The sequence below is a fragment of the Dunckerocampus dactyliophorus genome, chromosome 2 (assembly GCF_027744805.1).
Source record: "Dunckerocampus dactyliophorus isolate RoL2022-P2 chromosome 2, RoL_Ddac_1.1, whole genome shotgun sequence".
In the NCBI taxonomy this organism is placed as follows: Eukaryota; Metazoa; Chordata; class Actinopteri; order Syngnathiformes; family Syngnathidae; genus Dunckerocampus; species Dunckerocampus dactyliophorus.
Genome location: NC_072820.1, coordinates 43,150,894 through 43,177,620, shown reverse-complemented (window position 1 = coordinate 43,177,620; position 26,727 = coordinate 43,150,894). Strand labels below are relative to the sequence as shown.

The window sequence follows — 26,727 nt, the reverse complement described above, 5'->3', positions numbered from 1 at the left end:
ACAAAAATACAATCATGATCATTTTCTTTTTAATCTGAAGCTTGTTGTTTCAATTAATCTAGTAATCAGTTAAGCCATAGATGGACCAAATTAATATAAAGCAAACACCTACAGTTAGTGGCTGGGTCCGCAACATATCAGAAAAGACATAACTGTTTTACAAAGCCAAAGCTTTTAGAATTTTTATCTTTCCCTGTAAGAAAATTGGTAACCTGGTACATGTTAAACATATGCTCAACAAACTCGTCTTGCAATGGATCTTCACAGCGTGGAGCAGTGTAAAAATATCCACTATCACCAACAGATTTTGAAAGGTTGTACTACTGCGTGAGGACAGCACGATCTTAAGGGCTAATTTGCCTCGAGACAAAAGTGAAACTGAGAGTGGCAACAAAAGAGAGAGAGAGACTGATGAAGTGTGTGATGAAGGTATTATGAGGTTGTTCAATTCCAACACGGAAGAAGATGCAGCGGGAATATGAAGACGATGAATGACTTTACTGGTAGGCTACTGTTTAACTTGCCGTATTACAAGCACTGTTCGGCACTGTTTGGAAAAAAGCATTTATTCAATTAAAAGTAAAAAAAACTTTCTGTGTACTAAATATCCCATGTTACAACGTGGACACCTGCAGCTTCTAGACAGGTGCGCCTATAAATATAACATTTTTTTTTTCTCTTTGTAGTTAATGTGCGTGGCTTATATTCCGGTGCACTCAATACTCCGGAAGTGCAGTAGCTTTGTTAAGCATGTGCGAAATAAATCAAAACATTACCATTACATCTTCATGGATTTATTTCAATCCATTGGTGGTACATTAAAGCCAACTTATAAAACTGCTGTCATAATCCTATAAAACTTCTGGATTTACAGGTTCCAGTCCTTAATCAAAAGCATTATTAGTGAAACCTTGTGTAGCATATACTCTAGTTAGTATATTTTTTAGATTACGTTGAAATTTTACGCAAACATGTTGCCTCAGTTCGCGTGCAGTTACCGGTTAGTGTCTTGTCGTGTTATTAATGCACTGGATGAGTCCATATTTAACGTATTTTTATCACAAAACATCCCTCTTAGCAGCATGCTAGCATTGAAAACGGAACTGTAAGTCATTGGGGGTTTTTTTCGTTTAGGTTTTTTTGCATTTTGAACCTTAACTTACATACAATATATAAGAACAATACATCATAACAGTATGTAAGGTTTACATAAGCAAAATGAATAATAATAATTCAAATAAGAGAAGGAAAAAGGGGAGTCAGGGGCAGGGAATACAAAGGGGCTTGAGTTTATTACAAAGTTACTATTATTTTATTTATATGATCCTAGTTTTAATAGCCTTGGGCTTTGTAGAATAGTCATCCAAATACAGTGGAACCTTGGTTTTTGTCATTAATCCGTTCCAGGAGACCTGATTCATACCAAAATGTACGCTAACCAAATCGGTTTTTCCCATAGGAAATCATGTAAATCCAAATAATCTGTTGCATAAAGACAAAAATGTCAACACAAAAAAGCGTTTTAAAGTTTTATAGTTTTACATGTTAGGTCTCTAAATGCATGCATCTTTGAATCTCCTTTGTACTTCAAATCAAATAACAGCCAATGAGCCTGAGGAAAATCCCCTCCTGGCTTGCATTGACAGATAAATGGGTTTACTGGGCCTTAGCAGCTTTGTATAGGCCCCGCTTGCATAACAGGACACAGGTGATGCTTGAAGTTGTTGTGACACCTCCGTGTGTAAACACAACACAGAACTTTACTTTGCAGAGGAAACCGAAACTCGCCAGCTCTGCTCTGCCTGCACTGCATCCAGATAGAAGGGTATCCACAAGCAATGTACAATCATCTGCCAGCGAGCCGAGATCAGCTCTTCTTGGAAAATGAGAAGCGAACAGAAGGACTTAAAGCCTGGTAATCAGATCCCCTGCTGGGCAAGGAGGAGGGACACTGGCAGAAAAAAACACCTCTGCATTATACTGCAAGGTGTCTATGCAGGTGTTCTAAAAACGTATACAGTTGTCCCTTGCCATATTGTGGTTTCACTCTATACTGTTTTTGAAAAATATGTGACTTAATAAAGCATGCTGTTTGTGGTTGAATACGGCCAATTAGTAAAAAAAAAAAAAAAAAAAAAGTATGCAGATTTACGTATTATTTTGTCTAAATGAAGAATAATAAAAGCACTGGCTACTGTTGCAGCCATAATCCAGCTAAAACTCAACTCTGAACCCCTGACGTCACTTCCTGTTCTCACATCCGGAACACATTTATTGCAACACACACAAGCACAAGTCTTATTTATGTCTTAAATGGCTTATTTTCTCTGATTATATCTACTATTTTAAGTAAAATTAGTGTAATGGTGACTATAGGAGTTTTATTTCATGTCTAGAGGGCTCTAATAATGTTAAAACCTGTATTTAGAAGGCTGTAAAGAGATTTGCTATGCTCTAACTACAAAAATATTCCATTTATACAGAAGGAATCCTACTTTGGGGGAATTCCTTTATCACGGTCTGGAACCAATTACCCATGATAAACGAGGGATTACTGTATTCATGAAAGTAAGTACTCTGCCAAAATCTAAAAGAAAAAACACCTCTGCAGTTTTGCACTACTAATAAAAAAGTAAACAAGACATGGTTTTACACAAGCTGAATTTGTTGCACTGCACTGTTCTAAGCACAATCATGTACATATTTCTTCAAAAACTGATTATACACTCCGTCAGCACACAAAGATTTGAGAGTGTTTTATCACACAAAGCTATAGCATCCCATTGTCAGGGAAACAAATATAGTAGCAGACAAAACAATGCCTCCTCTTGGTTTACTTTGTTTTGTGAACTCATTTGTCCCCAATGAAAGTGACTGACATGATTTTTGACAGTAAAAAGAAAAACATGAAAAAGCTATGCTGAAATCTGACACTCTAGCTGTGTCAGTTGGTTTTCTGCACATCGTCATCGTCACACAGACGAGGGATTTATATTTGGTCTCACTTTAAATAGAATCATGTTATTTCTTCCAGCCAATAGGCAAAGAAAGGTCATGATAGTGTAGTTTGGTATGGTATGGTTTATTTGTTTCGGACATGTTAAACATCCACCCATCCATTTTCTATGCTGCTTATCCTCACTAGGGTCATGCTAAACATGTTACATTAAATTAGCTCGATAATTTTGCCGGCCTTCATACATTGCCATGTGCATGCATATGTAGTTTCCTCATCTCTGACCTCCGAAAAGGCAGGAGGAGAGTTCACTGCATTGGGAAAGCATTTAGACGCTTCATAGAACAGCTTTAGACGTTGTAAGACCTCTTGTTAGTCATACAGTTGCTTTCTCTCTAAGGGGGAGAAGGCGGGGCCAGTAGTATACACACACAGCAAAAGGGTGGAGCTTTGTGAGGAGCAATGCAAGGTAGTACAAATTAGAAGGAAAAAAGATGCTAAGCAAAATGCCACAACCCCCGTGTGAGAATATTAGTAATGAGCAAGGTGAGCTCATCAACATAAACGAGCCAGGATGCCAAATTGTTCCAAATTGGTGGCAACATAAACAAAATGAACTTGCCCACCTAAACATATCCACCAGACCCAATTTTCCCATGTGGGAAAAAAAAACTACACACCGAAAGTCAACATTCAGCAACACTCACTGAGTTGTTTGACCGACAAAGTAAATACAAACATGAAGTTGTATGATATCCCCATCAGCAGTGGACTGTATCAACATGACTTACCCCTGCATTTGGGATGTCATACAACTTCATGTCCAAAAATCTGAACTATCCCTTTACTATACCGCCAAAGAAATGCTGCTCTTTAATACAGCTGAAAAGCCAGCATTTCAAGAAATGCATTTTGCAGGTTCTAATCCGATCGTTGTTAACTACTGTATGTGTTATTTGTGAAAATCATTAGAGTATTCTACCTAGAACCAATAAGAATGTGCCTGCTTCGCTCTACAGCCTCTCTTGTCTCTTGTACAAATCAGCGGGATTGTCTCTTGCCAGGCCCCAACACTAGTCTGCAAGCATCCAGGAATTCAATTTTCCCTGATAGCGTTTCTCCACAACCGAAATGTCCTGATGTAACTGTGCCCCATGCTCATCACCTACTCTTGCTCATCATCATCTGCGCAAAGAAAGAGGGATTCTGGTGGTTCTGGAACAGGACGCAAAGCTGAAGGGCCATTTAGATAGGCAACAGTCCATTTCTTCTTTCCATACAGAAATAACAATTTCTACTATGGTCTGCTGGCTCTTGTCAAACCATGGGAAATGCAAAAGGCATGAATTTTCTTTCCTTGCTGAGCCACTGATGGAGATTAGTAGCACACGTGTTACAACAACAATGTGGGGTTCACCTCTTGTTCTAATCTTCTACTTTACAACCAAAATAAAGGTCATATGCCTTTTTAACTGCTGGTGTTATACTCTGCTTTTGGGACGCAAAAGAACCCCCCCCCCCACCCCACCCCCACCCCAAATACTGTATAGCAGAAATGATCTGGATTCTTCACACAGTTGCGAGGCCTTTCTGCTTCCTGAGGTCAAACTTTGCCAGTCATGTGATTTTTGACAGTTGTCAATTCATGTCTCCAGAGGTGAAGGAGTTGCCCACTTTCAAGACCCCCATTTATGTCAAATAGAGCACATGTTTCCTTTAAAACTATATCAAACTACATATCAAAACTATATTGGTGGAGCAGGACAGTGATAGTAATCTGCCACTGAAACTGCTCTTCTGTTGGGAGATGATGCTGTGCATTGGATGATGCTGGTTGTCCATGATGGAAAGGAGCCTCCTCAGTGTCCTTTGCTCTGCCACGGATGTCAGGCTGTCCAGCTCAGTGCCAATGACAGAGCCTGCCGTCCTCACCAGTTTGTCCAGGCGTGTGCCGTCCATCTTCTTGAACCTGCTCCCCTTGCACACTACTGCATACCGGAGGGCACTAGCTACCACAATCTGGTAGAATATCTGTAGCAGCTTCTTCAATACGTTGAAGGACACCAGGCCTCTGAGGAAGTACAGACGACTCTGCCCTTTCCTTCCTATCTTGGCAGTCCAGTCGAGTTTATCATGCAGATGCACGCCAAGGTATAACCACCTCCACACGGTCGCCTTTAATGAGTACAGGTTCTGGGTGTGTCCTCTTTCTCCTAAAGTCCACCACCATTTTCCTGGTCTTGGTGGTGTTGAGGTGCGGGTGGTTTGCATCTTTCACCAGTTGCCAAAGTCCTGGATCAGGTTTCTGTTCTCATCCTCCTGTCCATTCCTGATACATCCCACTGTATCGTCCGCGCACTTCTGTGCATGGCAGAGCTCAGAGTCGTACTGAAACCTGGACGTGTACTGGGTAAACAGAACAGGAGAGAACAAATTTTCTTGCGATGCTCCTGTGCTGCCGCTCACAGTGTCGGACCTGCACTTTTACTTTTACATATTGACAGTATAAAGACAAGTAAAGGAAAGATCTTTAAGTAATTTCTGTCTATAAATTAAGCAATAACATATCGGTGATGGTCACTGAATGAAAAGTATTGCTTACTATTGATGAATTTGGCATAATCAGTGTTATGACTGTAGTGTACTCTTAGGGCCGCACCGTGGCCTAGTGGTTAGCATGTTAGCCACACAGTGTGGAGATCTGGAAGATCTGGGTTCGACTCTCTGTTTGGGCATCTCTGTGTGGACTTTGCATGTTCTACCCCTGTGGTGCGTGTGTTTTCTCCACGTACTCTGACTTCCTCCCCCATTCCAAACATATGCATGTTAGGTTACTTGGAGACTCTAAATTGTCCAGATATGAATGTGGGTGTGAAAAAAGGCCCTTTGAATGAATGTGAGGGTCAAATGTCGGTAACATTTTCTGTGGCGTGTCATTTTTAAGTGATGATGGACATGTGCTTCCTGCGAAACAAAAATAATCATGTGAAATGAGGTTAAGCTGCATTTCTATTTTTGCTGAAAATACATTTGTTGTCTCGGTCAGGGGCTGCACGGTGGTCTAGTGGTTAGCATGTTGGCCACACAGTAACCGTCTGGATGTCGGGAAGACCTGGGTTCGAATCTCCATTGGGCATTTTCTGTGTGGAGTTTGCATGTTCTCCCCGTGCTTTTCTCCGGGTACTCCGGTTTCCTCCCACATTCCCAAAACATGCAGGTGAGGTTAATTGGCGACTCTAAATTGTCCATAGGTATGAATGTGAGTGTGAATGGTTGTTTGTCTATATGTGCCCTGCAGTTGGCTGGCGACCAGTCCAAGTGTGTACCCCACCTGCCACCCGAAGTCAGCTGGGATAGGCTCCAGCATACCCCCGCGACCCTAATGAGGAGAAGCGGCATAGAAAATGGATGGCTGGATGTCTCGGTCAGAGTGTGATCTCTTGCAATGACAGCATTGTGGCACACAGCGTTGAAGTCACAGTAAAATCTGACTTATGTTAGTTGCAGACAAGCTTTAACTTGCTGTAAAGTGAATATCAATATATCTGGATACTTCACAGCTCTACCTTGAATTATATGTGTATATTGTTGTGCATGTATACTGTTTAAAATGTTTTGTTGTACCTAACAGCTCTATTTAGTCATGCAACAACAACTAGACCTAAGAGACAAGTCATGGACCATCCCATGATACCTTGGTGTTATTTGGTGTCCAGGGTGATGTGGCACAGTCGAGAAATGAGCTGCATCACAATTCTTCTCCCCTCCAAAAAACACACAATTTTTGTAATTGTTACAAATGATTATGTTTATAATATACTCCACACATTTTTGCACAGTATCTAAGGTAATTGCGATAATATGCAATAATGTAATAATCTTGAGTTATTTTGATGAAACAATTGTATTATTTAGTTCTTAAATGGTCTTATTTTGTTGTATTTATGTGTTGTTCAATTGTTCACAAATAAGGTTGTTATTTTTTTGTTGTTTGCCTAAAATCTTTGCACTCACTGTCACCAACACACTAGGATTGGGCAATACTACATATTCTGGTACTGATCCAATACCAAATAAATACAGGGCCATTGTTGCCCACTCAATACTAATACCAATACTTTTTACTTGAAATTTTTCCAGTATACACAGTATATACAACAATATAATACGATGTAATGATATCATTATTATGCCCTTGTCCCACGACACTCGACGTGACGTCGTCATAGACGTGTTTGCAACTGCTGTGTCACTACTTGTACATGTGTACAGTTACCTACTTTTTATATCATTTCTTATGTTACTGTAATGTTAATGCAATGTTAATGTTACTGGCAGTGTCCAAATCCAAGGAAGATTTTTATTGTACAGGAGAAATTATTTCTTTACTGTTCATATAACAAACGTTATGTTATCATATCTCAACTGCAGGACCAGTGGCGCAGATACCAATACCGATGCTGATACTTTTCGACTTGAAGGCTTTCAAGGTCATTGAATGATTTTGTGATTTTGCTTTTAATTTTTTTTTAATCATGGTTATAATCAAAATAAGTCACTGCCCAAATATTTTAGGCACAAATATTTTTATCTGTGAACAATTTAACAATATGTATATACAGCAATATCAACAATTGACCCTTGGTATCGATGCTATCGATAATAGACACGATTCTCTCCCAACTCGCTAAAACAGAAAAAAGAGGAGGGGACCGAAGGGGCATGTTCACACACGTTGACGCCCCTTTCTGACATCTCAAATGAGACTTTCACATTTTTCAGCCGACGGTCTACTTGTGTTCTTCTCCCCGCTGCAGAGCGGAAGGGGCGCCGCGTTTCCGGAGGTGCTCGTCGGTCCACAGAACCCAGGTGGCTCCGCATTCACCATTTTGCCTGGCATGTGACTTTCAACGAACGCAAAATAATAAGGTTGAAAAAACGATAGCTTGTCAAGGACAGCAGCCCTGCCAACCGGTGTCCTGCCGAGGCGGACAGAGATGGAGCGGCTGTGCGGACAGAAGCTCCCTTTCTGGGTAAGTTTGCGAGCCTTCCTTTCTTTTCTGGCAGCCATTCAGATCAGCAACCGCCAGAGCCAACTAACTATCGTATTTAGTGTGTTGATAAGCTCCCTGCTGTCGGGATGGTGTAGTTTTGCGCTTTAAATCTAGGCCACTTTTATTTTCTATTCTTAACTCATTCCACCATAGACGTATTTGTAGCTAAATTACTGTGTATATGACACAGGCCTACTGTAATTATATTGTACATCTAAAGCATTCATTTGTTATACTGTATACTACAGAAAAAAATACGTGGCTAATGCTGTATTTAGGGTAATTATGTGGTTTTTTTTATTTCTCGTGGTGTTTACAACTTGATGGCTGTACATTTTGCTGAAACGGGGCAGAAGTAGTACTGCATTATCATTTAATAATGCTGTACCTCTTAAACGTACAACAACAACAATTACAGAGAGAAGAATGACCTTATACATCTATTACTAATGATGTGTATAATTACACAGTGAGGTGGAACAAAATCTGTTCCGGGACTTGTTTCGGGATCCGTCCATCCAGCCAGCCATCCATGCATTTTCTATACCACTTGTCCTTATTAGGGTTGCTGGTGAGCTGGAGCCTACCCCAGCCAGACTAGTTACCAGTTAATCCCAGGGCACATATAGACAAACAACCATTCACATTCACCATGGACAATTTAATCTCTACCAGCTGCAGTACAGGTGGTCCTTGGGTTACGTATGAGGTCCAATTCCTCGACTGTGATGTAAGTTGAATTTTGATATAAGACGAAGCTATACCTAAATTGAACCAAAACTAAACCCTAAGTCACTCACAATGTACATAGAACACATGAAGGACATAAAATACAGTCATAAAACACTAAATACTGAACAAGAATGAAATGAAACAATAATAAAAAGAAATGTACTTTTATCCCTGCGGTTTATTGGGAGGAGGAAGTAAAAGAAGCAAGAGAATCTGCAGAAGGGCACAGGATCACTTCCTGAATCGGCATCAGGTTCACTGGGATACAGTACATCCAGGGCACAAGCAACCTTTCCATCTCAGTAATAACACCACTCTTGGAGTCAAATAACTCTATCATAATCGGGATATTAGCAATAACCCGGTTGTGCACGGCCATGTAAACACCAATAACCCTTTTGAAAAAACGGAATATGCTCATATTTCCTCACACTTTTGGAGCGAGGGGAAAACAAGCCACCTCGTTAGTGTGGTGAAAGACAGGAACATTATGTCTTTTATTGACGGAAGAAAGTACCGCAATAGCGAACTCTATCAGAAGGTGAGCAAGAAGTTACGCGAAGCAGAGTTTGTATGAACGCATCTTCAAAAGTGCCCAGGGGGCTCTGGGTATACAGTATAGCATGGATGTGGATGGCACAGCTCCGGCTCTATTTGCTATTTCTTCACGTTCTCGCCTTCCATTAATGAAGAAAGTGAGACAGAATAGTGTAAGGTACTGGTGGTGGGTCAGAACCAGCACCAAAACGCAAACACAGGTCTTCATTATCCGCCGTGTCGCTGTTGTTGTTTTTGGATACAGGAAGAAGAAGCGGAAATGATGCACATTGCGTCATGACGTTTACCGTGTGTCGAAACATGTCCGTGCTGGTTTTTTTTTCACGTCACGCAAGTAAACGGGTTCATCGCAATGTTTCAGAAAGCGGAATATTGACCTTTACTACCGGAGTTTTAAACCTTTTGTGACTTTTGGTGACCACAGTTTGTGATCACAACTTGTGATTACAACTCCGCAAGTGAGTGCTGAGACTTCTGCCTCAATTCGGACCAGTGAGTGGACTAAACTCACCAAAACAAACGTTAGTTAGAGCCGACAGCCGTTAAAGGCAAGCTATCACGCTAACCGCGGCTGGACAGCTGCACACAAAGCCGGATTTTTAAAACTTCTTGGAGTCATCCTGTGGAGATTTCTCCGGCTAACGAGGACTGGTGAGATACTGGTGAGACACAAACTCGCTGTTATAACGAATATTAATCACCGATGGCATTACACCACAAGTTAACGGCTAACTGACGGCGTTGCTAAGCAACAGTAACAATGCCAAAGCCTAAAGCGAGAACAAGCGGATCAAGCGGCGGCTCCAGCAGTTCAGGTCAAAGCACTTCGGATTCAGTTATAAATACCGAAGATGCCGATCCAGAACTGACCCCCGAGTCACCGATATCCGTAGGTGGTAGTCGTGTACCTAACCCTCCGCCGAGACATGACAACGATGATACACTTAATCAGACGAGACAAGTGAGTAAAAATATGGATGCACTAACAGGGAAAGCTATGCAGAAGCTAAATGACCACGAGAGAAAGCTAGAAAAAACCTTAGCGCAAAAAATGAGGCTATCACAGTGCAAGTTCTGGGGGAATTTGGAAAGCAGCTGCAGCAAATTATGGAGACTACCACCTCCTATGCAAAAAGAAATGGGGTTCTTGATGAAGGAAGTTCAGTCTGAGGTCTGAGAGTGGAGAATAAAGAATTAAATGTAAGTAATGCTGCATTGCAAAAAGGAAAGAGGTTCTTCAGGAAGGAAGTTCAAGGTCTGAGAGTGGAGAATAAAGAATTACAGGAAAGTATTGCTGCATTGAGAGCCACTCTCAAAAAAAGAGTGTGAAGAAAAAGATAAAATCATTGAGCAGTTGAAAATCACCATCGATTACATGGATCAGAACACGCGAATGAATGACGTGGTAGTGACGGGGCTTCGAATCAAACCGAGGTCCTATGCCAGGGCAGTGGCGGATACTGACCAACCAGATGAAATGGATGTCGCCTCAACGGAGCAACAAGTTGTTAACTTTTTGCAATCTAAGGAGGAGAATGTAGACATCCAAACTATTGATACTTGTATCCCACTGCATGGCAGGAATCGCACTACACCCGTCGTCATTGTCAAATTCACCAATAGGAAATTCAAGGTTGCTCTGTTGAAACAAGGAAAGAAGCTGAAAGGAACAAACGTCTACATGAATGACCACTTGACAAAGCACAATGCTGAAATTGCTAAGAAAGCACGTGATCTGAGGAAGGAAAAACAACCAGCCATGGATGACAACAGGACTAAAAAACGCCTGTAAGAAGATGACTACATTATACAGGACATTCTTCATTCAACAGACTAAAGCAGAACAAAAGTATAAGACTACCCTCACTGTTTCATGGTTGGAAACACTAACAGGAAAGACATGACGGAGGTAGTTGAAATGTTCAACAATTATTTTGTACATATTGGACCAAAACTGGAAGAAGAAATTCCAAAACACACAATGGACGAATGGAATGATATTATTGATAGGAATCTCAATTCTATGTTTCTCACTGTGGCTCGGGTGGCTCGTGTGCCGCCGCGGGGGCATATTTCTCCTTAGTTTCTCACTAAGGAGAAATATGATCTTAGAGGAAAATTAAACTTGAAACATTTATATGCGAGAACTAACCCACAGCATTTCTGTATGTGGAATTAAATTATGGAACGGATTGAGCAAGGAACTCAAACAATGTACAGAGATGAGCAAATTCAAAAAACAATACAAGCAGTTGATGCTTGCTAAATACAAGGCAGAAGAGTCTTGATCATCACAATGATGTTCTGTCATGCTTTTTTTTTTTTTACTGTTATTTATTATTACAATGATTATTATATAAAACATGACATGGCACGCAGGAAGTGAATAACAGGTGTTAACAGGTGTAATAGATGTGGAATAGACGGGGGTAGGATTAAATAAGCTTTGCTTCTTCCTACTCCTTTTGGACATGTGGAACAGTGAAAGGATGATTCATGAGATGTATTCCATTGTAACCTTCATGTTCAAATAAACTAAACTAAACCAAACCAAACCAAACTCGAATATTGACTGCATGTAAACATAGTCTCTGTTGCCTAGTTATCACTGTTGCTTTCATAGGGGCAGATAATTTTACATAGTTGAGGATACGATCTGTATCCTTAATGATAGATGTCACAGTTGAAAAGCTAACATCAGCGCACGTCCACCAAAAAAGCCTGCCTTATGCTTAGTAGGCATATCCATCCATCCATTTTGTATGCCGGTTATCCTCATTAGGTTTGCAGGGGTATGCTGGAGCCTATCCCAGCTAACTTTGGGCGAGAGGCGGGGTACACCCTGGACTGGTCGCCAGCCAGTCGCAGGGCACACATAGACAAACAACCATTCACGCTCACATTCATACCTACTGTATGGACAATTTGGAGTCGCCAATTCATCTAACATGCATTTTTTGGAATGTGGGAGGAAACTGGGGTACCCGGAGAAAACCCATGGGGAGAACATGCAAACGCCACACAGAGATGTCCAAGCGGAGATTTGATCTCCTGACTCCTGTGGCCAAAATGCGAGCCACTCGGCCACTGTGTGGCTTGGTAGACTAAATTAAGTGCAAATTGTTAATTAAAAAGCAACTTCATTCAACCAGTGTAGCTGTGAATGAGACACACACTCTACAGCATCTATCCACGGTGCGTATTTGCCCACTGCCCCTGCTGTTACAAGTTAATTCAGTGTTTACGCACCAAAATTAGGTAATTAATTCATTTATGGGAATGCGTACGTAACCACAAAACATCCAAAGTCGAAACAACTGTACTGTGAGGACTGTGCAGCCCTCGTTTCGGGAATGTTTGTATATGATATAAAAATATAAGTAAAACAACACACCCTTTGGTCATAGACATAGCTTTATTTGTTTTGGACATGCTTAAGAAGTTACATTAAGGAACATGACAAGGTCATCATATCATCATGGTCATCAAAAGGAGTAGGCAGAAGCAAAGCTTAACCATGTGTTTAGCACGTTGACACTTGCAGTAATTTGTATGATTTACATTGTGTTATTGAAAATGTGTCACTTTCTGTGGTTTAGGTGTCTATTTTCTAGACAACGAATAGAGAATGTGTAGCAATAGATAGATAACCTATTCAGTGAAGAAGGAAAAAGGAAAATGAATTACCGTATGTTATGTGTCTTTGATTGCTTTTTAATATTTGTAGCTGTCATACAAGTGTAAAAATAATCTAACAGAAGTTGATTCATGGTTTAGCCATAGCCCATTCTCAAAGTACTAGTCTGTGTTGGCATCACACCTGTTGGAGTTAATCCTTTTGATGCTGACTCAGGTGAAGCCTTCAGAATATGCTGTGGTATTTTGTCACAACTCACATGACCTGGAACTCAAAGTTTCTGCAAATGTGTTTTTGTCAGATTTCTCAAATTTGGAATTGTACAACTTTTTCCTATAGCAGTCTACAGTAGCTGGACAGTAAATACAGTGGTGTGAAAAAATGTTTGCCCCCTTCCTGATTTCTTTTTTTTATTTTGCATGTTTGTCACACTTCAATGTTTCAGATCATCAAACAAATTTAAATACACTCTTAGCTTTAGCCATCAGGAGGGCATGACAGTGTGAATGCCTGACAGAAAATGAACATTTTGAGCAGATTTAGGCTTTTATAGCCTGTGGTCTTAAACTTTTGATCAGCTGATAAACAACCTATTTCAGTTTAATTGTTGTTTTCAATACATTTCTTTTTCCAAATGCTTTTTGTCTCACTCCCCCTTCTTGTTTTTGCATATTGTAGCTCTACTTAAAACCTCATTAACATCCAAATATGCAAAATGCTAATTCTAGCAATTTTTCAACTGGTCAAAAGATTTTGATCAGGAGTGTATTAGTCCATGACAACACAACTGAACACAAGATGCAGTTTTTAATGAAACTTTTTGTTATTATGGGAGACAAAAAATCCAAACCTACACGTCCCTGTGTGAAAAAGTGATTGCCCCCTAAACCTAATAACTGGTTGGGCCACCCTTAGCAGCAACAACTGCACTCAAGCGTTTACGATAACTTGCAATGAATCTCTTAAACCGCTGTGGAGGAATTTCAGTCGACTCATCTTTGCAGAATTGTTGTAATTCAGCCACATTGGAGGGTTTTTGAGCATGAACTGTCTTTTTAAGGTCATGCCACAGCATCTCAATAGGATTCAGGTCAGGACTTTGACTAGGCCACTCCAAAGTCTTCATTTTGTTTTTCTTCAGCCATTCAGAGGTGGACTTGCTGGTGTGTTTTAGATCATTGTCCTGCTGCAGAACCCAAGTTGGTTTCAGCTTGAGGTCACAAACAGATGGCCGGACATTCTCCTTCAGGATGTTTTGGTAGACAGCAGAATTCATGGTTTCATTTATCACAGGAAGTCTTCCAGGTCCTGATGCAGCAAAACAGCCCCAGACCATCACACTACCACCACTATATTTTACTGTTGGTATGATTTTCTTTTTCTGAAATGCAGCGTTATTTTCATCCCAGACACACACCTTACAAAAAGTTTAACTTTTGTCTTGTCAGGCCACAGAGTATTTTTCCAAAGGTCCTTTGTAGGCAAAATTGAGACAAGCCTTAATGTTGTTTTTGTTCATCAGTGGTTTTTGTCTTGGAACCCTGCCATGCAGGCCATTTTTGCATTTTTGTCTTTCTTATGGTGGAGTCATGAACACTGACCTTAACTGAGGCAAGTGAGGTCTGCAGTTCTTTGGATGTTGGTGTGGGGTCTTTTGTGACCTCTTGGATGAGTCATTGCTGCGGCCTTGGGATAATTTTGGTTGACCGGCCACTCTTGGAAAGGTTCACCACTGTTCCATGTTTTTGCTATTTGTGGATAATTTCAAAGCTTTAGAAATAGCTTTATAACCTTTTCCAGACTGATAGATCTCAATTAATCTCTGTTAAGTTATATTTTAACAGGGGGGACAATTACGTTTTCACACAGGCGCATGAAGGTTTGGATTTTTTTCTCCCTTAATAATAAAACGTTTAATTTAAAGCTGCATTTTGTGTTCTGTTGTGTTGTCATTGACTAATATTCAAATTTTTTGATGATCTGAAACATTTAAGTGTGACAAACATGGAAAAAATAAAATAAATCAGGAAAGGGGTAAACACTTTTTCACAACACTGCAGTTGATATTTCAAAGCTGATTTGGGTGACTAGGATACTGTCTTTGGTGAATCAGTACTTTCAAGTGAGCGTATGAACAGAATGGAATGATTTGTACATTTTCCCCTCAAGTCATATATTGGACATGTGTTTCCTTATTACGAAGCCGCCTTAAATGTTTGTAGCCTGAGTCAGTTCTTTCTCATGGGAGAAGTGGAAGTGAGCATAGATTTTTACAAATGATTTAAATTTAACTGCCAGTGATTGACATATATACAGTATTGAACTTGTTATGGACTAAACATTTAAATGACATTAAGATCACATATGTCATTTCCAGAACCATCTGTCTTTTAGAACACTTGCTCCACTGCACAGCTGCTGAAATTCATTTTGCAAGCAAATACAGGAGATAGATATTTGAAGGGTTTGAAGCCATCAATGAAAACCAAACACAAACGGAAAGCCATGGAAAGAGTTGGTGCAGCATTCAACCAATGATCGGGATAATGACATGTTGAGCATCTTTTGCGCATGGTAACAATAATATTAATAACATGAGAATGTTTGACACATTGGGTTGCGGAACACACGGCAAGCATCTTTACATTGCATTCACTAACAATACAGTATTTGCAGTACCGTGAGTGGAACTATGTTCAATAGTCATTGTTCTTGAATGACAAACAACTATTGCCATAGTTAATGTTATTCAGTTGAGGATCGGATCATAGTTAATGTTTTTTTAACCTGAGTTTTTTTTAACCTTTTTTAACCATGAGCATCAACCTTCCCAGCGATGTTAAGAGCCAGTATCCATTGCATCAGTATGTCAAAGTCAAAGTTGTCCAATGTATTGCCACAAACTTGTACAATGCATGTGCGAGGCATGATTTATTACCAAGCATTAACATTTCCAAACTCAAAGGCGATGCAGCAGCAGCTCCAGTAGCTCTTACCTCTTGGCAGTGGCCTGAGACGCTGTGAGTGAGGCACTGTGAGTAAGGCGCTGTGTCACTACGCCAGAAAATTAGTTCTTCTGTGTTAACTCCTAAAATAACAATGTAACTTTGTTAATATCCAGGTCACGTTATGTAAATGGAGTGTTTTTGGTAATTTTAGGAGTTTTTTTTAGAGGGGTCTGTAGGTGAAATAGGTGAATCCCCATATGCGCATTGTTTACAATCTCTTTACAATGTACAGAAAATGGAAAGACGTGTGTTCATGTCTCACATAAGGATTGTGGATGATTCTAAAAAAAAGTGCAGTTTTTCTTTAAAGTCATTCATATAATTGGAAATTTTATGGAAAGCATTCTAAATAATCATGGTCATTTCTAGCAGTAGTACAGAACACTTGATACTGTATGCTTGTATTGATAAAGAAAGCATGAATACATTTTGACATAGAACACTTTGTCCGGTGTAAAAAAAAAAAAAAAAAAATGTTGCAATATCTCTTATGACATCATCTTGCAACTTAATTCCCTTTGATTTCAAATTTTATAGTGTTTGATCAGTGGATAATGAGGATGTGAGATAATAAAATCAATTTTGAAAATGAAAGATGATGAGGATGCTGGATATAGAATTTCCAAGTCATTAATAGGCTTGACAACACCACCATTGTAATCATCATCAACAAAGTGGACAGGGATTGGGGAATTAATCGATTCTCAACTCTTTCACTGCCAAAGACTTCTACTGACGTCTTTTCAAAAAGTAACGTTGACTGCCAAAGACTAAAAAGTCTATTGACGTCTTTTGTTTTTTTTCGCGGGAGCTACAGATCAAAGTCTTATTCATCTTGTGTGGGAATTTCTGACTTGTAGGCAATGTATTTCTGTCCCTGTAGGGGGCAACAGTTCTGTTTTCCTCCAACAGGCAGCGACAGATTATCTATGAAGAAGACGGATTGTGGGTTGAGAGAGGAAAATGGCCAAACACATGCAGAAATCGAGCGGAGACAAAAAATACAGGCAGCTAACACTGTCGCAGAGCTTGTCTGGCGGTGGATCTGCCTTTAGTAGTGACGCGATCGCGATAGATCGAGGTGACATAAGTGATGTAGGTGACGTAGACACAAATGCAGTTGACAATGGCAGCCGAAGCAACAGGCTAGTAGTTAGCGTTGCTGAGCCATGTGGCTCGTTACCGGAGACTGACACCGGAAGCAGTTCACAGTCGGGTGATTTAGAAGCTGACCCTGATTCTTCTGACGAGTGGCTGCCGTCTAGTTCGGTCAGCAGCAGGGATTCATCCCCACATTCAGCAGACCCCACCGTCACTCTGCTTGAATTTGCTTCTCTGCAGAAAAAGCTTGTTTTTCTCTGTTTTCTCTGTTTTTGGTCAAAATCGAAACTACCCTATGTTCTACCGCCAAAATATCTAAAGACCCAAAAAGACTAGAAACAAACTTTATTCTGACGAAAGAAGAAAGTCTAAAGTTTCTTTAGATAGTTTCAATATTTATGTAGCCCTAAAACTCAATATTCTGTGGGTCTTGAAAGTTCAGCAAAAATGGCCCAAAACTTTGGCAGTATGGGACTCTCTGCTCTGAACATGGCTGGTAAATAACGGAATTTGAGAAAACCTAAAATGCAATTTGGGGAAAAAAAAGATTTCATAGGGCCCATAGTACTGTATATCATAGTATTGCAAATCATTGGGGCGTGAAAACATTTCTGACCCCCAGTGGGGGCATGACAGAAAATATCTGAGAACCACTGCTTTAGCGGGAGAGCTGGTAAATTACAATTTTTATCAACTCTTCACAAATGGCCTAATTGTGTCAAGATGCCATTTTTGGCCCTTGCTGAGATTCCCAGTACTGCTTCAAACACATGACAAATAAATGTGTTTGTAATAAAACCGTGACCTGACACATACACCCCTGCTGTGGACAAACCACTACATGTGGATATCACAGTCCGAACCATCTATAGTAAAAATTCATAGTAACATGACTTGAATAATGTTAGTTAGAAAATAGCCATATACAGTGGCACCGCGGTTAGCGTCCGCCCTGGTTAGCGTGTCTTTCAGTTAAAATTTACGCCAAAGTATGCCTTGGTTTGCATATACTGTATTTCTCGGTTAGCGTACAGTATGGCGCGTGCATACATTGTGTGACTCCAACTGTGTTCTTTATGTATTTTTATCACAAAACGTCCTTAGCTTCTAACGTAGAAGCTAGCTTGCTAAGTTACAAAATGGCAACCGGAACCAGCTATGTTATAGTTGTACGCGCATAAAACAATTCTAAATGCATATAAATGACGAATGAAAGGGATAAATGAAAAATGAATAAATTCTGACTTTTACCTTCATTGAAGACGTGATTCTTGATGTGAGTGTTCCCAAAGACACGATGTGGCAGCGAAACACCACATGTACTCCATCTTCCCGTTGTGTCATAAGCTGTTGAATTCAGTTAAATTCAGCAGTGTTTTTCACCTTTTTTTTCATCAAAATACCGGCACTTAAAACTTTCTGTGGCTCCATTTTGGGTGATTGATGTGGAAAACACTATTGAATTCAAGAAATAATTCAAGATGGTGTCCTTGTGGTCTCTCCACATCACATCGTGTCTTTGGGGAACAGTCACATCAACAATCACGTCGTCAGTGAAGGTAAAAGTAACCTTAAATGTTCAGTTAGCCCTTTCATTCATCTTTTATATGTATTTATATGCATTTGGAATTGTTTACTACATGTAAAACTATAATTGTAAAACTATAAAAACGTGTTTTGTGTTAACATTTTTGGCTTTCTGGAATGAATTCATTGGATTTACATTATTTCTTGTGGGGAAAAATGGATTTTGTTAGCGTCCTTTTCGGTTAGAGTTGGACCTTTTGGAACAAATTAGTCACGCTAACCAAGGTTCCATTGCATGTGACAAGCCTCTGTTGAATACCATCGGTATCATTTCAACAGGCATTTGTGACATGAGAAGTTAGAAAGCTTGTGACTCCTACAAGAGCACACTTTTCTCTTTCTGTTAAGCGCCAAACTCCACAGCTTTGTTGTTTAAAAAAAAGGTTAAGACCGTGCACCTGATTTTTCTTTGGCTGGGTATTACACTCAGGGATAGCTTGTTTCTGAGGCCAACTGAGGCTACCTAATTTAGTTTCTGCTATTTCCTTTCTGCCGATCCTCAACTACCCAACATGTGCATAATCCGCACAGGTTTGGTTACAACTGTGTCTTTGTTTGCTATATTTGGAAAAGGTGTGGCACCAAACTCTTTTACATGTGGCTGCATTTCAGGGGAGTGATTGTCACATGATAGAGAGGCTGGACAAGTGTGCTTTGAGCCTGCTTCTATTAAAGATATTGCTTGCCTCTGCAAAAGTGTTTTTGCAAAAAAAGTTTGACACAGAATTCAAACTGAAAGAGAAGAAGCTGGCCTAAATGAGGAACTGTGTCTTCATGAAAAGGGATGTTTGGTGGGAAATTCTTTCTTTCCTGTCGTGTGCATTTCTTATCCTTATCTGTGATTGTGCCATGCAGGGATATAGCCCAAAAGACTTAACAGCCTTCCCACTTTAACAATGAGTAATTTAGCGGCATAAAAATAGGGCACATCATTTTTCTACAGTTTTCAAGGGGGCACTCACACTGGCCAATCTGTAGTGGGTTCACCTACGGTGGACACAAGGCCATTGAAATTGTGATTTGGCCCACTTGCCACTTAAAGGAAAACTGCATTTTGGGGAATTTTGCCCATCATCCACAATCTTGTGAGACATAAACACACGTCGCTGTCTTTTCTCTGAATTCAAAAGATATATAAAAAGGTAAAAAGATGCAGGTAATTAATGCACGTAATGGGACTCACCTGTTCCATCTACGGCCGCACGGTGGTCTAGTGGTTAGCATGTTGGCCAACACAGGAACAGCCTGGAGATCGGGAAGACCTGGCTTCGATTCTCTCCTGGGCATTTCTGTGTGGAGTTTGTATGTTCTCCCCGTGCGTGCGTGGGTTTTCTCTGGGTACTCCGGCTTCCTCCAACATTCCCAAAAACATGCAGGTGAGGTTAATTGGCGACTCTAAATTGTCCATAGGTATGAATGTGAGTATGAATGGTTGTTTGTTTATATGTGCCCTGTGATTGGCTGGCGACCAGTCCAGGGTGTGTGGCGAAGCAAGTGTGAGCAAGTGTGTGGTGAAGCTAGTCGCGAGCTGGCTCGTAGCTAGCCAGTGTGGTGCAGCAAGGTGTCACTACGTCAGGAACGTAGTTCTTTGGTGTAACAACGTTAATAACAATAATAATAACAATGTCGCTGTAGCTTGGTTTATATGCAGGTCACATTATGTAAATGAAGCACTGTTGGCCATTTTGGAGGTTTTTTCAGGAGGCTTTGGCGGAATAGGTGTGTCCCATTACGTGCATTTTTATCTGCCTCCTTTTATCTCTTTTTATATCTTTAGAACACACAGAAAAGAGAAAGACGTGTGGTCATGTCTCACATAAGGATTGTGGATGATGGACAAAATTAAAAAAAAAACAAGTGATTACTCTGAGCTTACACTTCCTCTCTAAACCGACAATTGGAAGATGTGGGCCGGAGTTGGACACAACGATGATTATTGATGACCACCACGTTGCACAATAGAAATAAACAAAGATACTTAAAAGAATCCACAAAAAGCCCACAGTACGCTCTGTCACATGCACCTGTGCGATGTACAAGAACTCATCTTGTCAGTTATCAGTGATAACCGACCACCTTTCACAATACAAAAGAAGCAGAACCACACCCCACAGTATAGTTGAAAAAGACAAACAATAATAATAATGATTAATAGTAAAATGAGTACACTTTCCTTTGATGTCCTGGTTGGGGGCCAACAACACTGCAGCTCCGCTTAGCCTTTTGCTTTAGCCATAATAGTGAGGCCGTGTAGTCGCTTGCGAGAAAAGATAATGGAAGCTTCCAAGTCATGGGCAGAGGAACTTGGTAGGAGGGTAGTAAGTAAATAAGGATTGCCACGAACAATTTGCTGAAAGACGCATTTTCTTACATAGGGAGATATCATAAATATTACTTGGTTGTAAAGTTTGACACTTAATGGTTGGGCAGGCACCGCAGAGACCCCAATCTGTGTTAAAAAAATCGGGTTTCCATCATATGTTCCCTTCAAGTAAACAATGAGAGTTCTGCAATGAAAATAATAATACGAATTTTCATTTCTGGAAAAAGAAATCATGTGATGTTTCAAATATATGCACAGACACACAAACACTCACATACCATGTTGTAGTGTACAAGAAAATATCCAGCAGCAGTTCCAGTCCTCCTGTAGTTTTTACAGGGTTTTGCCTCCCATTGACAGCATTCACTCAACATCTTTTCAGTGTTACAGGGAACAGATGGGGAGTCTGCTACAATGTATGTAGTCTAGCTGCTAACTACAGTGGGGGGAAAAAATGGAGAGCATTGTAGACATCTCATATCCTCCATTGCTTGTTTAACTGTAACGTATCCATCTCATCCGATATGTGAAGCATTGAATGTCCCTTCAATTTATGATCTTTCTGGAAGTATTTGCCCTGATCAACATGAATTACTGTCGTCTGATTTAACTGTTTACATACAGTTGGAAGTAGTTGTGGCGTACCTGTAAAACAGGATATATTGTGGCTGTAATAGTTTTACTGCAACACTATTATGACTCATTCAGAATTTAAGGTGTTTCTTGGTTTTATCCATGGCTATAAAAACATCCCATGATGATGATTAAGAGCATTGCAAAAATCCCACAGTGACAAGACTCTTGAGAGCCTGTTTCCATCATGTTAAGTAACCAGGCCCTTGGTTACGTTTTCTTTCAGGACTTAAGTGTGTGTCAGGTGAGAATATTTTTCTTCAACATTTTTCCAATGACCATTTTACAGCACAAAACGAGCACAAACGATTGCGAATGTTTGTTTAATTTGGAGAAAATAGTGGGCTGAGTGAATTTTGAATACGGTATTATCATGGTATTATTACTCCCTACTATTGGGAGTAGGGCTGGGAATCTAGTACACTATACGATATGCTTCACGATAAAATGGCTCACGATAAGGTTAATATCTTGATACAGTAATAGGGTGACACAAAAAAATAATAATTTCATAGTTTGCATTTTACTGCATTCAGCCGGGATAGGCTCCAGTTTTAGGCAACATAAGTGTAAACAGGATTTTAGTTTAGGTGTCTGATAAACAGTGAGAGTGTTTTAAACTCATTCAGAAAACAAATCTCAAGCAATAGTGATGCAAGGGTAGAAATTGCCAAAATCCAGTGGAAGCAATTTGTTGCTTGTAGATTTTAACTTTACAAGCAAATTGCTCATCTAAGAAGCAAAAATTTGTCAATTTTTTCCAATGTTTTTTCATCAGCCCTTTTAAAGCCGTCTTCAGTTGGAGTTGGTTTCTTGTTTGCTTCCAAATATTTGGCGTGCCTGGTTGCTGACGACCGTCGGTGAAGTGTTGATTTAATGTGTTGCTGTATTGCCTCCTTTTTCACCCTGTTGCTACCAGTCACAAGAGCCGACCCACGATCTGAACCACACCTCACACTAAATTTCATAAACACAATCGTCGTCCTTGAGTTTATAACCAATGTCCGTGTTCAATTCTTTCATCCACCTCCGAACTGTTTTTAACGAGCTGGTTATGGCGATATGAGATGCACCAGGTCTCGGTGGCAGCTGTCGTCCATCACTCACCGTCGGCGTCGTCGGCGGCGTCCAGGAACTGTCACTGGTGCCTGTGGAGGGGCCTGCTGAGGTTGAGGCCAACTGAGAAACGGTGGGCTTATCCAAGTCATCGGCCGTTGTTTTTTGTTTTTTCGGAGGGTTGTTATTGTTATTGTTGTCCTGCTCTGAGTGACATGAGTCCGCCTTGGCAAAATACTTACTAATCATCGTGTTCAGTGGCAGATCGCCAGCTAAAACAGCAGCAGGACCACCATATTTGTTTCTAACAGCAACAGACGATCTGCTGCAACACAGACCATGATTGGATGGGAATATGTCTCACGACCAATCAGAGATCTGCTTTCATACGCACCATAGCCGTAATACCGTAATACCGTACTTTCCAGCGCAATTTGGTTTTTGCAAATTATATTGCGGCTTTATTCCCGTGACCGAACTGACCGGCTCGGGTGATGGGGCGGGGGCAGGGTCGGGGGGGCGTTGGTTGACCTCCGGGGTGGTGGGTGGGCGGGGTGCTGCATCCTGCGGGTGCCTGGCGCCTACTGCTACTGCTGCTGGGGGGGCCCGTGTGTGGCTGGTGGCGCTGGCTCTCCCTCGCCTCCTTTGCCTCTGGGGGTGGGGCGGGGTCTGCCCTGGGCCCTCCTGCTCGGCAGCCGCGTGGGGTCGTCCGGTTTGGGGTGTGGGGGCCGGCCTCTCCCCCTGGTGGGGGCGCGGGTGCCTGAGCCCAGCTGCCCCCGCGGACCTATCTCCCCTGGGTGGGAGGGTGGTTTGGGTTGCCCCTTTTTATTTATTTTATTTATTTATTTATTTATTTAATTTTATTTATTTATTTTATTTTATTTTATTTTACCGATTTATGTGTGTGGTGTATATGTGACAGGTGGGAGCTGCTTGTTGTCCTCCGGCGCCTGTGGCTGTCCCCCAGGTGACTGGCGTCGCGGAGGTGGGGGTTGCGGATGTGCGGTTTGGGCTCGGGGTGGGGGGTGCGTGGTGCTGGGGTGGGGGGGGATCCCTTGCTTTCTCCCTTCAGGGACGGGGCCGCTGTGGCATAGTGGACGGGGGGGTGTGGGGGCCGTGGACGGGTGAGCGGGTGGGTGCGCGTGGGGGCGGGCGGCGTGGTGTTCTTCTTCTGGGGTGGGGCGGTCCGGGGGTGGCTTTGGCCGGGGGGTGGAGGTGGGGCTGGCGGGGGGCTGGCGGGGGGCTGGCGGGTGGTCCCTGCTACCTGCTGGTTTCTGGCTGGTCTCTGCTTCCTGGCCGGTGGTTGTCTCCCTCCCTCCGGGGTTTCTCTCTTGGCGTGTTGGTGGATGGGCGGGGGGTGGAGTGGTGGCCGGTCTGCGGCGGAGCGGGTGGGGGCATCTGCTTGGGCGCCGGGCGGGGGGCCGCTCCTCTCGTGGGCCCTGTCGTGCGGTGCTTGCTTCTCTGTCCCTCCTTGGCGCCTCTGGCTTGCGTGCTTCGTGAGTGTGGCCGTGCTCCGCTCTATGTGGGGTCCGGTGCTCTTGTGGTCGTCGTGGTGTTGCTCCCTTGCCGGCCGTGGTGGTATGCGGAAGGCGCGTGGGCACGGTTCCCGCTCTCCTGGTGGCGGTCGGATGTGCCTTGGGGCGTGTGGCTGGTCCGTGGTGTTTGGCGGTTTGGGGGTGGCACTGTGGACGCTACCTCCGGTGGGGCTCCGGTGTTGGGGGGCGCTGGGGGTATCACCTCTGGGGGGTTGGGTGGGCCGGACTGGGCATCCTGGCGGGCCGGGTAGGGCCTGTGGTGTGTCCTGCAACCTGTGGCTCGCCCGAGCCTGGGCTGTGGTGGGTGGCCGGTCGGTCATGTGTCCTTGGTCCCCCCCCTGCTCGGTTTGGGCGGCATTGGGGTATTGGGGCCCCTGTCCTTCCTGTGCCACTGCACCACCTCACATATATATAGGATACACCCCTTAGGGACACAGAGACCAGCTTTTCGTAGCTGTCCTTTTTTATTTTATTTTATTTATTTATTGTTTTTTTAAATTGCATTATAGACACAATCACACCTTATTACATACACGGGTGGGGCGGGCTGGATTGGGGTGCCTCGTGCACCGCGGCGCCTGCCTGCCAGGGTCGGCGGTGTGGCCGGGGGCCTGGCCGTCGCGGTGGCTCGCCCGGGGTGGCCTGGCCTGTGGGATGCCTTTGTCTGGTTCACCTGCCCTTCCCTGGGGTGGCCCTCTGGGGCCTGTTGATGCCGGGGCTTGCGCCGGGGGCGGGCGGCTTGCGGTGCTTCCCCTGGACTGACACGTGCTGCGGGCGCCTCTGCGCTCTTGGGGTGGGTTCGGCGGTCTCCGGGGGGCGGTGCCGGTGCTGCGGGTGGCCCGTGTGCCGCCGTGGGGGCTGGTGGTTGCTGCGCTGTGGCGGCTGCTGGGGCGCTGGGCCGGCTGTTGGGTTGGGGCTTGGTCATGCTTGCGAGTACTGTGGGCCTGGGTGGCGGGGTGGGGGAGGGGGGGCGGCTGCCCTGGGGCCGGGCCCGCTGCGGGGAGTTGTGCTCTGCCGGGCGCTTGAGCGTTTGTCGCCGTTGCGCTTTGTGCTCTGCTGGGCCGCTGTCTGTGTCCTCGCCTCCCCCGGTCTGTCTGCGGGCTTGCCGGGGGTGGGGCTCCGGTGCGCGGGTGGTGCGCTGTCGGCTCTGGTGGCATGTTGCTGGTCTGGCTTCTGGTGGTTTGTGGGGTCCGTTGGCTGGTCTGCTGCTGGTCTCGCCTTCTCGGCTCTGGTGCTTGGCCTCCCTGCGGCTCCCTCTTCGGTGTTTGCTGGCCCGCGGGTGTCGGTTGGCGCTGTGTGGTGGTTCGCCTGGCTGCTCGCCCGTTTTCCCGCCCGCCTGCTCTGTTTCCCGCTTTCCTCCTCGCTGGCTTCCCTGTCTGCCTTGATGGCGGCGTCCTACCGTTGGGAGGGTGTGGCCTTGTGTCTTCCTGCTCCCCGGCGGTCCGCGTGCCTGGGTTCTGGATTGTATGTCTGGGATCCCGGGGTCCCCTGCTCCGCTGCTCCTTGGGTTACCAACGGGGGATAGGGTGAGGCTTCTGGGTGTCGGGCAGTCGACCACTGTGTGTCTGCGCGCGCGTGTGTGCGTGCGTGCGCGTGCGTGTGCACGCTTGAGTGCGTAGGAGTGTGTATGTGCGTGCGCGTGGGGGTGTAGGGGTGTGTATGTACGTGCGTGTGGGTGCGTAGGAGTGTGTATGTGGGTGCGTAGGAGTATTTATTTATTTATTTATTTATTTTTGTTATTTATTTTTGGGGGGGGGAGCATACAGGGGTTTGCTCCGTGGGGTCGGGTGCTGGGTGATACATCTCTGCTGCCCGTGCCTCTGGCGGGTGGGTGGAGGGTGTGCCTCCTGCATCCCTGGGCGGGGCGGCCCTGTGTCGGGGGTCGGGCGGGGGTTGGCCCGGGGCGGGCCGGGCTCCGCTCTCTGGGGGTGGGGGTGGCGGTGGGTGGGGATTGGCGCTTCCTGCGCGGGCGGGCTTCTCTCCGGTTGTAGGGGGCGTCTCTGGGCCTGCCGGTTTGTGGCCCCCGGTACTTGTCTGCCTTTGTGGGGTGTGATCTCTCGCTGGTCTCAGGGGTTGGCAGTCCTCCGGCCCGCCGGCGCCCTGTCCTTGGCTGGGATTACCTCTCTTCGGCCCCTTGCTGGTCTTCCCGGGGAGGGAGGGCTCTCTGGGCTGGTTCTTGGGGCACTGATCTTTGTGCTGCCTGCCCCTGATGGCCTTCTGGCGGCCGGGGCTCGGCCTGGCTATTTGGGGCAGGGCTTTCTGGGAAGTGGAAGGCGGCCCCTTTCCTTTCATGCATTCTCAGTGACAATTACACGCCCACACATTCTTGCACCTTTATATATATGAAGTCTTCCCCACATACAGAGATACCTGTACATATGCACACTCACAGTACATAAGTACTTCCCCACATTACTCACTGAGTTAACCAGGGTGTTATTATGTTGTTGGTTTTATTACAGCAACGGTGATATCAGCAGTATGACTATAGTTTTTTTTACAATGATGTGCATTACAGTAATTATCATTCTGTTCACTATCATAGAT

The 26,727-nt window shown here is 43.6% G+C and overlaps 1 protein-coding gene across 3 annotated transcripts in view; it reads left to right on the top strand.

The window, feature by feature from the left end:
* Window positions 1–7,714: 7,714 nt before the first annotated feature.
* Window positions 7,715–26,727, top strand: part of abcc3 (ATP-binding cassette, sub-family C (CFTR/MRP), member 3) — a 74,688-nt gene continuing 55,675 nt past the window's right edge. For 2 of the 3 annotated variants that reach the window (XM_054756917.1, XM_054756899.1), the window contains exon 1: window positions 7,715–7,989. In XM_054756917.1, coding sequence (XP_054612892.1) covers window positions 7,954–7,989 — 36 coding nt within the window. In that variant the 5' untranslated portion in view covers window positions 7,715–7,953. The remainder of the gene's footprint in view (window positions 7,990–26,727) is intronic. The other variant, XM_054756909.1, reaches the window with a different exon arrangement.